Here is an 11,835-nt window from a genome sequence, read left to right on the forward strand (position 1 = left end):
ATAATGACACTAACAGGAAGAAAGGAGAGAGAAGTACATGTGACATGTCTGCATCAGCATTTCATCCGGAGCTAGTGACGGTCCATAAGCAAGGTAGTCTAAGCAAATCACTGCATGTCTGATCACAAGTTCATGGCTCGCAACCCAAGAAGAAGTCAGGCTTTCAATGAGCTTTAGCAAACTCTGCAGGCTAAAATCGTTATCCGGTGGATTAGTTCTCTTTTATAAAGTGGGAATTACAAGCCATATTTTATATATATGCTCAAATGACACATTAGATTTTTCAGGGAAATGTTTGATGAGGTTGGTGGGTGGTCTTTAACGTGGCAACTGTGAGAAAGAGACTTGATTTCCCCGGACGTGAGCTGCGCCTTAATGCCATTATCCCTATATCAAAGAGCTCCGCAACCCTTCTTCTCATTACAGTTTGGGACCATCCAAACTCCTTTCTTTAATGCAATGAATAATTTTCACCTACAACCCCAAAACAATCAATAAAAGATCCAATGCACCAGCCTGATCGGCCCTCGGTAAGCGTGGTTATCTTGGGTCAATTTTGTTAATTAAAAGAAAAAAGTTTGATCTTTGCTCCAAGATGTGCTAGCTAGTATAGTTCAACAACCGTTTTTTAGTACCATGGGACCGTTTGTTTTTGGTCCCAGGGTCTAAAGAATGTATAATTACGTAGAGGTTTGAGGGTTAAAAGGCAAGGATTGTTCTTTTGCCAACCCACTTCCTTTAGCTTTGCATCTTAATGAATGCCACTGCACTTTACACAACAAGTAGTCAAAGCAAAGCATTCATAATCATCGGATTCTAAAGTTCTGTGTCTCATAATCTCGTTTTATGTCTTTTGGGAGGGTATAGAATGTACCTCTTGTCTGTTCATTTATGCTCTATCTGTTCTGTGGACAAACATGAAACACCCATGTGCCAGAAAAGCTTGTAATGCTCTGGGGCCCTGAGATGTGTGATCCTATAATCAAACGGTTAATCAGGTTTCAAGCTCAGAGAGAGAGAGAGAGAGAGAGAGAGAGAGAGCAGAGCAGAGAGAATATAGAAGGGCATGGACAAAAAAGATGTAGTAGAAGCCAAAACACACGAAAATGTTCCCTCCGAAATCCATTGGCTTTGTCTCTTGGTTACTTTTAAAAACTTGAATTGTATGCATATTTTCCTTATCTTTATGTTGGAAAGGAAATTCAGGAGAAGAAAACAAGCAGTCGAACAGATCGGAGCTGCATCTTTTTTCTTGCAGACACTGAGCAATAAATTAAGAAGCCCTACTAACACATTAGAGCTACAAGATGATGCTTAGAGACACCATTGATAAAACCAAGATCCTCTTTTGCGAAACTCTACAAAATCTCAAGTTTTTCTTCTCTGATAGATATCAAAAGTTTCCCAAACTCCCTTCCTTCGATCCCTTCTCTTGTGGTTGTGGCAGTTGTAACCGAGGAGATCGGCAAAGAGATCAATTCTATATCGATTTTTGTGATGAATGGGAGGCCAATCTAGGTAAGGCGAAGAAGAGTTACAATACGAGTATCGTGGCTTCGGAAGAGCCCAGGAAGGAAGAAGATGCAAAGCAAAGTCCTGCGAAGAGCAAACAAGAAGTGGTTGCAAAAGAAATGAAGACCAAAGAAAGTCCCCAAATAGGAAAAGGAGACGAGGCATGCTCAAAGAAGAGGAATGGAAAGGGAAATGGGTTAGCACAAAAGATGAAGGATTTAGAGATGATGGAGGCAGGTGATGTGGAACAAGTGCTGGACGTGGAAGAGGCTCTCCACTACTATTCTCGCCTTACCAGCCCTGTTTATCTAGACCTTGTTGACAAGTTTTTCACGGACGTATACACAGAATACTCTGTTCCACAGGCCTCCAGCATCAACACTTCAAAGAGGAGACTTGGCTCCATTAGATTGTAGATGACCTTTCGAGTGAGTTTTTCATTGTCCATTCGGATCTGTGTATTTTTTTTTTTTTTTTTTCCCCTCTCGACTTGGTTTCTTTTCTTTTCGTTTACTCTGCATGTATCCCTGTATTTGTGCAGTTGGTTTCCAGATTTGTTGACCTTTCGTAATTCAAATTTCTTAATTCAAACACAATTGCTATTTCCCTGAGCTTGTATTTTTTTTTTTTTTTCGGCGTTGGAAAAAATATATCATGTAGTTAAAGAGTTCTTCAATCTCATTGCTTGGGGGTTATGCATTCAGTTTAAACCCTGAATCTGTTTAAGAGGATGTTTGGATACAGCATTGTTCACTGTATGTTGAAAGTGAAGTTCTCTCCTACAATTTGCTTTCCAGCTTCATGAATGCATAGGATGTTCCCTTTTCACACGGTTTAGCCTCTTTCAGCGCAAAAGCATGTTCGTTTAAATAAATTCTACATCTTCAAACTCCTGTGATTAATGGAACAATATAATGCCCATAAAAACTCATGAAAACTGAAAACGAACAATTATTATATTTTTGGGAAAAACCACTACAGTTATTTGTTCGGATGAGTAAGAATCAACAGAGATTACCCTTTTTCTGGGTGCTAAAAATATGATACAACAACAGAGATGCATTTAAGTAGCAGAATATGTCAAATCGCTTCAGAGTTCAGGGGGTTCAATTCTTCAACAATAGCAGGTGAAAATAGAAAGCATATAGGACATAAAACACTGATGTTGGCTGAACAGGTACTACAGGCTACATGCCCCCCGCGGCCCCGCCCCCTCTCCCACCGGTGGAACCCTCTTAAAAGGTTTGACAGCTTCCTCACTGCAAGTGAAAGTCTTGGCCCAACAAGGAGGCGTCCCAATCATATGCTCTGACCCAAATCCCAGTTTCTTCCCCTGCAATAGGCTATAGCTGTGGTCGGAGTAAAGGACTCCTCTACCTTGCAAAAGACTATGGGTACACATGGTGCAAAATGGTGATCCAGGTTCCTAGTACTTATAGCCATTCCAGGCTCCTCAGTTGAGGACGATGGTGAGCCTTCAAGGAAAGGTGATAATGCTGCTGATGCTGAGAGTGAGCTGCCAAAAGATTATGCTGTTGCAGAGGACGAATACGAAGATGTGCGAGTGCTATTGCATCTTGATACGAAGAAGTTTTGGAATCCAATATCCACGTGTGTCAGGCTCACCAGTATCGCTGAAGTTGTAAAGACCGTTTTAGAAGAGCAACATCAGCACATGTGGATATTGGATTCATTCAGATTTTGAATTATACAGAGCAGATATTGTAAATAGCTAAAGAACAACATCAGCACAAGAAACAACTCCGTGACATACTTCTTAAAGCTCTGACTCGATCGCGTCGCAACCTTTTGAAGTTTCATTGGGAGGAGACTTTCTTGGAGTCAATCCCTTTAGCAGCATCCAAAAGAACAGAAGCATTACAGTCGTGCATCAATGTCAAATTCAAAATACACAGATTAATTTCAGACAGAAAGAAGAAGAGCACCACTTGAACCAAACCTGGAAAATTATGGCAACGAATGGATCAAGATATGAAAATTTCCAACAAAATCCATATTAAATGCCAAAGAAACCAAGAAGGTTTTAAATCACTTTGAAACGCGACTTCCAAAAACATTTCACAAGAAGCCTGACCCCAAAATCTAGTTGGACACGTTATGGGACTAGGATTTCTTCCGTAAGTTCTACAAGGAACAAATATGCTTAAACATGAATACTCATCAAATTAAGCAATCCCATATTGAAATTTATATTTATAGAGAATAATGCAGATAATCACTAAAGCAAGGACGCCTTCTGGAAAGGAACATCAAGGTACTGAGGATTTTTTTTATCCTGTTGATACCATTGATTATAGCCAGGATTTTGGATTTGCTGGGGAGCAGTAAAGGTGGGGAGGTGGTGGTAAGGAACTTCTGAGGACATGTGACAGTTACGTCTACGTATCCATAAACAGTATTAGCAGTAGATTTAATAAAGTTTGACTAAATTTTAACTTTGTTGAGATTACTACTAGTACTCTAACCCCTCACGTAAAGGGCAACTTGGGCTTTCCGAGGAAGATAGTTAGCTTTGGTAAGCTTGATGGTAACGAGGGTGTGAAGACTGACGAGACGAAGAGCTTGGAACCGCCGATTTAAAAACCAACAAGAAAGAACGAAATTCACCTCGATGAAGCAGTCGCGGAAGACAACACCCAGGTGAGCAGGAGCCACTTCGGGCTGGACTTCGTACAGACGCTGAACGTAGGTTGTGATGTGATTAGAATGCCCTCGAAGTCAGATTGGTCACGGTATTGGGCCGTAATCCACTACGATTGTTGTAAGAAGAGTCAAAAGGGGCCTAGCCCATCAGCACATTATTACTCACACTTAGCTGTGCCACGTGTTTGAAAAATTATCAGGTAATCTCGAAATACAAAAACTCTTATCTTTTCAACATGTCGTGTAATTAAAAATTTTTATGCAATCATTAATTCTAATTGACATGACATAAAAGAATATCATATATCCACATTCGTTGCCTAAGAAATACATTCAATCAAGAAAAATGTTAGAAACTGCATCACAATCTCATCATTACTTAATATCATTAGATAAATAGGTTTACAAACATAATAGATTATTAAACATTAATACGTGAGATAATCCTAGAATAGTAGTAAAGTTGCCTTTAACATTACTCTTCAATCAATTCCGTTCACGAACTTCGGACAAGCTCTGTTGGGTGAGATTCATAATGTCGCCTGTCATATTAACAGGCTAATGAATTTTCACATAACATTGTCAGATCATGGGTGGGGTTGGCTTTTATTTAGTACATAAACATCATTCCACGGGACGACAAGGGCTTTCTCGTGTCATCATTGAAGTATCTGCTTGCAAAATACCATAGAGGGATGTCAAATGGCATGTGAAGGTATTAATTATAACTAGCAAAAGACAGGAATTGATCACTGAAAAACAAGGGAGGTAGTTCAAACAAGAACCATTCAATTTATTGTCAAATTACAATGCTGTAAATCTTTACAGAAGCATGCCACTCGGCATATGAATCCAACATCTTGTCCATAGCTTGCTCATGGGGGAAAAAAGAATTATATCTATAATATACCATGAAAGAGAACTTGAACCTTAATCAAAGGAAAAACTCCAACCCTCAAATCCAGCAAACATTACCAAAGACACAGACTTGAGTAGTGAATAATCCGGCACGCTGCCACGAGATGCCGCATCACATAATGCTCCAATTAGAATCGAAAAGGGCATAACCCCGTTATTCTTAAAGTGATCCTGTATGATTCACTGGCATTCCCCCTCCAAATGAAATCAGTAACCACAAGTAGATTCTAAAACGTTATGCTCCTTCAAACTCTTCTGGAAATGAGCCAAACGATTTTGTAGTTGCAGGATGCCTGCAGCCTTCTGGGATAGAATAGCATTCAATCTGGAAATATAATCGTCCAGATGATTCCCTGGTTGGTCAGCCTCAACCAGCAGGTTCATCTCCTGCAAAGGCAAGGAAACATGTACAAAAGTTGAATCGATCATAGCATCCTCACAAGGCATGCAAGAAGCAAATCAAAGGAACAGAATTTTCAGTGCTCAAGATAACCAACAATAGATGCAAACTTGTGAAAAAATTGATGTCACCTTGTCAGGCTACCAAAACAAACAGAAGCATACCATAATTCGGTTTTGAGAGTTCCTCGGGAACTCTATCTGGTGGTGTGGGCTCTGCCATGCTAAACATGGGCATGCCAATTTTCTTTCACACCAGCCTAGTGCAGATATTCTAAAGTTTTGGCTTAATGATCAATCATGATACAAATAAAAATCTTGAAGGATGAATTCTCCAAATCACATACCTCTCTAACAATACTCATAGTCTCCTCTACTTGTTTTCGGTGAGCATTTACAAGATCTTCCTCCTCCTGAAGATGTACAGCACAAGCTCTAGCTGTCAGTAAGGTTGGTTTATCTAAATATTCAATGAAAAACGTTAATTTTACTGTGTCTACCTGTAAGAGGGCAGACAGATAATCATCTGAATGAGAGTTCTTGGATTCAAATTTTGGCAGGTCCTTCCATTTAGTCTGACCATTCGGCTTCCTTATTCTGTCCTCTGAAGTAGAGAGATTGTACGACTCTATCTTCCAATTCTTCTTCCAAAAAGGGTTTCCTACCTGATAGGGCTCTTCAGATGCATCAAAATCATCCCTTTCAGTCTGTTCAGGTGATGAATCAGATGCATCCTCCTCAAAGTTGGATGCAGGAACTGAAGACAAGGGCACAGTAGTTGATTCCTTAAGGTTGAATGTTGATGATAATATATCCTTCTTAGGATTGGTTCCCTTAGAAAGACTCTTCACTCTGGAATGTAATATATGATTTATATTAGCATACTTGTAGGAAGTGGGTGGGGGTTGCTTAGAAATGAGTATTAAGATTTATTCTGATCAAAGTACATAATTTCACCTGTCAGCATATCTTAATGTATTCAGAGTATGTTCACATGACCCGGAGCTTGGTGATATGCATGATATCATAACCGTGCGTGAGTCACCAACAAATGAATCCCTCAGTACTTCTGTCAATTTGCTGCCTCTGAAAGGAATATGACCCTGGTCATTGTCAAGAGCCCTAATGCATTCCTTTAATGCAAGTAAGCTCTTATTGATCTCAGCACCTTCCATTCTGCAACGTATAGTTCGAAACAGCTAATTAACAAACAAGTCAAGAAAAGATACATACAGCATATTCCACCACGCATCACTTAAATGGATTCATATCATTGAACAAGCATAAGATAAATGCAAGAGAAAGAGTGGAATTGGATGTGATCTTTAGCCACTATAATTTTAAGTATTGAAACCTCCTTTTTTTATCGGCAAGTTTTGAAACCAGCTTTGGCACTCATATCTCCCCATGTCAATATAAACAATCAGAATGCACTAAATAATGGCCTATGGTAGAATGGTATAAACATCCAGACAATTGGAAGTTCCTGCATTACAGAATGTAAACTAGACTCGTCAAGTTATATTTTAGCACTGAATTATTTCATTTCAATGCAAATGTTCTACCCATTTATTTATAAACTCCTTGTAAGTGTAGAGATCCAATGACTAGGACAACGGAAAGGAGCAAGTGGCAGATGTCCTACATTTTACATACCAAATAGTGACTCAATGAGCTCTGTAACACATCATATTGAGAAATATTATCAAACCATGAAGCAGGTAACTTTGCTTTATTCTAGCATTGAAAGTGAACCATACCTTGTCTGTTTGTCATTATCTGTAGTGTCTGCACCACGTTCACTCCCAGCAAGATCTATAAAGGAGAGCTTTCCAACAACACGAGGTGGCTTTGACTCACTGCCATCAACTGACCTCTTGATAGCAAGCTGAAGTATGGCATGTGAACGGGAGGATTCCTCATTTGCACCAGTTGTTCCAGTAATTCTTGTGGAACTTCCTTTCTCAATGAGCTCCTTAATTGTTTCCACATCTGATACTTTGTACTCTTGCAAGCCAACAATGCAAACTTTCTGCTTCCCATCCTCTCTCATGCAAAGTTTTCTACAAAATGAAAGCTTTTATATTTGTAGCAACCTTTGAGATTGCAGCTAATAACCCAATGAGGAAGGCTATAGAAACTTACTTCCTATCATTGAGGAGATCATATAGTTTTCCTCCATATATCTCAAAGAAGCTCACAAACAACTGAAAGCCTTGATTCCGGTAAGTGTGATGCATCAACCTCAAGATATCACGTGATGCTTTGAGGGGTAATGGCTTCATTGTATAAGTTTTTCCACTCCCTGAAAAAGCAGAGAAACAAGAAGTAGAAGTTTATTTAGGGGATGTTTGGACACAGAGATGAGTGTGAAACTCTCATAATTTTATTCCCAAACATCACTCAAACACAACATTTTTCAATTCCAAATCTTCAACTTTGTCATCTAATCATACCTAATCATTATCCAAACACAAAACCAATACAACTTTTACAAAACTTCAAAACAAAACACAAAAATGGGTACAGACTTTTTCAAACTTCAAAACAAAAATTATATTCAAACAATTCTTTAACTTTATAATATTTTTATTCAATTTTTTCTCTCTCCTTTCCCAAAACCCAATAAAACACATTAAGTCAAACCATTTCACTACTATTCACAGAATTCTGATATATTCCAGTGTCCAAACGAGCCATTAGAGCAGCTTTGACAATGAAAGACCATCATGATTATTATGGTTCAACTGTCAAGCCAACACAAAGGCAAGACATCAACATTTTATTGGCATGAGCAAGCTGATAGTGACTCACCAATCACCGTATCCTGAAACCAAAACACATTCAGAAGTATATATTAAGTGACAAAGCAAAGTGGTCTATGTTTTGAATGATGTTGATAATCGCCAGGCTACAAAGATGATCTTGTATTAGAAGTTGGTGAATCATTTTTTTTGATAAGTAGAAGTTGGTGAATCATGGAAGATACAAGTCAAACCATGTACATCCTCATGAAAAACTTAAATGATAAAGTGAAAATAATTCCGAAACAAAGTAAGGATTAAGTGACCATACTATATCAGAGTAAATTTAGTAATTAAATAAGCACGGAACAATTCTGACATTGAGTTTTCCAAAAGGTCTGTAACAGGATCTAGTGAGGTTTGAGAGGCAGTTATTCACCTGTTTGCCCATATGCAAAGCAAGTAGCTTTTGTGCGTTGAAAAATTATGGGAACTATGGGCTCCACTGTCTCACGATACACCTAGAAAGGAGAAAGAAAATTGAAGATTAAATAATCTGAAGCCAAGTTCGGATGTATTTCTTCTGCTAACTCAATTGCATAATTTGTAAATGTTCTATACTTATTTTTCATCCAAATCATTTTATTTGTAATAGACTCACCTCATCGTTTGAGACCTCCTCATTCAGCACTGCATCAAAAATAAATTCATGCTTCTCCACATATTCTGTGAGGTCAACCTACAGAACATTCAGATGATTCTAAGAACATACCACATGAAAATAAAAAGTTGTAGTTGCCAACAAGCCTGGGCTCGTATGGCACTTTCCTCCCATTCCTAGCGATGATGGGGTCTCTTGTTAGCAGTTTGATGCCCCGCATAAATTGCTCACAAAAAATCTCCCAGCCAAAAAAAAAGTTACTACCGGTGTATCAAAGAAAAAAAAAAAGGTAAATAAATAAAGGATTTTATGAGAAGCATGGCATTCTAGCTGGCAGATCTAATGTATCAATAGCTTGGCATTTACCACTTACAAACCTGAGCATATTCTTTTACTTCAAATCTAATTTGTTATTTATATTGTGTACATGCATGGCACAATTTTGTAAGAAGGCCCAAATGTGGGAAGCATTTTTTTAATCTCTGTTCTTGTCCAGTATTCTGTAATTTTTTATTAAAAAATAATTAAAAAAACTACATCAGAATGGTGGCATATATTGCATTTGACCCATAGTGACTTACCTTAAGTTTTGTCTCATAAACTGTAAGGGAATTAGAATGTGTCTCTATAATATCTTCCTCATTCTTTGCCAATTCCTTCTTATTAAGTGGTCTCTTGCGCACCTGTATTGAGAATATTGGAAGAAACTCTTAGAATAAGAGAGAGATAATGAATCCATGTCAGTCAAACAGGTCAGATCCTGAAAGGAAAGGATAATTCCTCGTGCAAAGCAAGTCACCTCAATAATGTGATACAGTCAAAAGCGTAGTGTCTGATTGTTTGGGCATTGCATTTCACTAGGATAAACAACGGAATTCAACCCCAGCAATTAAAAAAATAGCAATTGGAGGTGAAGTGAAAGGATCAGAAAGAACATACCACAACTTTAATCTTTGCTATAGAGCTGGATTTCTCTTTATCTGTTGTGAAACTCTTCATGAGGTTGTTTTCTGGCAGACCACGAGTTCTGCCAGTTTGTTTGTTGTTTGAAATGTAGGGATCAGTGTCATCAAAGCTTCTGCCACGAATATGATGATACATAGAAGCACCATCATACAGACCAGAGACCGGCATCTACCCACAAGACAGACAACAATATCAGCAGAGCTTTTCGTATAAGTAAAATAATGGCGAAAAGCAGAGCTATGCGTACAGAGCTATTTCAGTTACTGTTGTCTTCAAAAAATTAAACTAAAAAAATAAAGAAGAAACTACTCTGGCAGATAGACGGAAAAAAAAAAAGCCCGACTCAAACAAAGAAGCGTTCGAAGTTTGTGTTATAAATTAAGTTACTCAGGCTAAGAATGAAGCCTGTTTTTTATTCTTCATAAACAAAAACCACGAAAAGCATCTATCTGATCAATGGATTGACATATGAATCGTATAACAGGAGCCCCAACATAAGCATTTGAAATTAACAATTTAAAGGTTACAACCAATAAAATTATGGAAATGAAAACAGATTACCACAAAAGTTCATACCAGTGACTCCATACAAAGAATCAAAACATGAGTTCATTAAAAGAAAATGGTGCCACTTAATGCCAAATACACATCACCCTATAAAACGCAAGAGCCATTGAACTTTGAAGATGAGGCCTTTGTAATTGTGGGCTAGCATCTAAAATTAATTAAGTCGTTGTTGAAAATGCCAAGAGAAGCACCTCGGTTAGAAGCTCTGTATTGAAAGAATGCAGATCCAAGAGTCCCGGACTGAACTCATTGGTCGAATCTTCACCATTCTTCCTCGACCGAGAGTTACCGGGAGGCGTTGATGGCTCCAAGTAAAACTCATTTCCTCCACTTAATCCACTTTGCCCATTCCTATACATCATCGACCCCCGCCCTCCTCCTCCACCACCACCAGCACCATAGAACCCGTGGTCCTGCTTTTAGCACAATAGCACAAATCGAACACAATCATACGGCTGCGATCTAGGACTACAGCACCAAATCCACAAAAAAACACACACACAGATAAACATTATCGTCTAACATGAGATTGAGGAATATTTGTATTGAGCTGTAAGGGTTTTCAGTAGATTTAAATTGGGAACCAAACAGAAAGATGGGAACCTGAAGAGGAGGAATGGAAGAGCTGGAGGAATGGAGGTGCTGAAGACCAGTGGACTGAAGCCAGCGATCATTGGACGAATTATCCAGAAAGTTTCCCGAGTACTGGCGCTGGTGGTGCACCCCGGCCGCACCAGATCTCTGCCCCTGCCTCCCCGCCCCGTTCATCTCTCAAAGACCAGATCAAAACTCGGTCGAAATGCTGCCGGCTCGGAACCTCTCTCTTGAATTCCGATTAAGCTTAAACCCTGCAAAACACACTCTTATGGCTTTCCCTCTCAGAATTCACTTTCTCCGTCTAAAACCGGATTAAGCTGCGATCGAAGTTTCTTCCTCTATATCGTCGTCAAATCTGATTAAAGCACTAAATCGGAGCTTCACATTCTGTGTCTAAAACACGCACACACACTCTCTCTCTCTCTCTCTCTGAAAAAAAAGCCTTTAGCAGAGATTATATCAGAGTAGAGGCCGCACAGATGCAAGGAAACAGAAATAGAAGCCTCTCTGAGTGAAATCAAATCAAATAATTAATTATCGTGACTAAAACAAAAAACAAAAAAAATTGGAAGCTAAAACGTAAACAGAAGTGGAGGTTGTGGACCTGTGTTGGTTAATAATAAGAAAAATACTATTTCCACGTAAAATTGTTACCGAATTGTATTTATTTATTTTTAAAATTTTTTTACTTAATAATTAAGAAAATATTTTTAAATAAATTTGTAATTTTTTAAAAATATTTAAAGTGTTTAAAAAAATGATTGAAAAAAAGCAAAAAAAAAAAAAAAAAAATTTGCCTTTCGGTAG

At 38.4% G+C, this 11,835-nt stretch overlaps 2 protein-coding genes and 1 long non-coding RNA gene across 5 annotated transcripts; 1 reads left to right on the top strand and 2 right to left on the bottom strand.

Moving 5' to 3' along the window:
• The first annotated feature begins 845 nt into the window (after nucleotides 1-845).
• LOC121261210 lies at nucleotides 846-2,179 on the top strand. The gene has a single exon (XM_041163455.1). The coding sequence runs from the start codon at nucleotides 1,308-1,310 to the stop codon at nucleotides 1,926-1,928; it is 621 nt and encodes a 206-aa protein (XP_041019389.1). The 5' UTR covers nucleotides 846-1,307; the 3' UTR covers nucleotides 1,929-2,179.
• Nucleotides 2,180-2,752: 573 nt separating this feature from the next.
• Nucleotides 2,753-4,316, bottom strand: LOC121262183. The gene is made up of 3 exons (XR_005940054.1): nucleotides 4,141-4,316; nucleotides 3,287-3,361; nucleotides 2,753-3,044 (listed from the first exon to the last, which is right to left on the bottom strand). It is a non-coding gene; the product is annotated as an uncharacterized LOC121262183 (long non-coding RNA).
• Nucleotides 4,317-4,945: 629 nt separating this feature from the next.
• On the bottom strand, nucleotides 4,946-11,626 carry LOC121258445 (kinesin-like protein KIN-13B). Of its 3 annotated transcripts, none has more exons than XM_041159956.1 (12): nucleotides 11,035-11,626; nucleotides 10,623-10,847; nucleotides 9,838-10,032; nucleotides 9,480-9,581; nucleotides 8,899-8,976; nucleotides 8,677-8,758; nucleotides 7,639-7,798; nucleotides 7,254-7,556; nucleotides 6,451-6,669; nucleotides 5,994-6,345; nucleotides 5,841-5,906; nucleotides 4,946-5,481 (listed from the first exon to the last, which is right to left on the bottom strand). In XM_041159956.1, the coding sequence occupies exons 1-12, from the start codon at nucleotides 11,197-11,199 to the stop codon at nucleotides 5,302-5,304; spliced, it is 2,127 nt and encodes a 708-aa protein (XP_041015890.1). In that variant the 5' UTR covers nucleotides 11,200-11,626; the 3' UTR covers nucleotides 4,946-5,301. The 3 variants fall into 3 exon arrangements, with proteins under 3 accessions (XP_041015890.1, XP_041015897.1, XP_041015903.1); XM_041159963.1 differs by having other exon boundaries at nucleotides 10,623-10,844; nucleotides 11,035-11,625; XM_041159969.1 differs by having other exon boundaries at nucleotides 10,623-10,899; nucleotides 11,035-11,176.
• Nucleotides 11,627-11,835: the final 209 nt, after the last annotated feature.

The sequence above is a fragment of the Juglans microcarpa x Juglans regia genome, chromosome 1D, assembly GCF_004785595.1.
Source record: "Juglans microcarpa x Juglans regia isolate MS1-56 chromosome 1D, Jm3101_v1.0, whole genome shotgun sequence".
In the NCBI taxonomy this organism is placed as follows: Eukaryota; Viridiplantae; Streptophyta; class Magnoliopsida; order Fagales; family Juglandaceae; genus Juglans; species Juglans microcarpa x Juglans regia.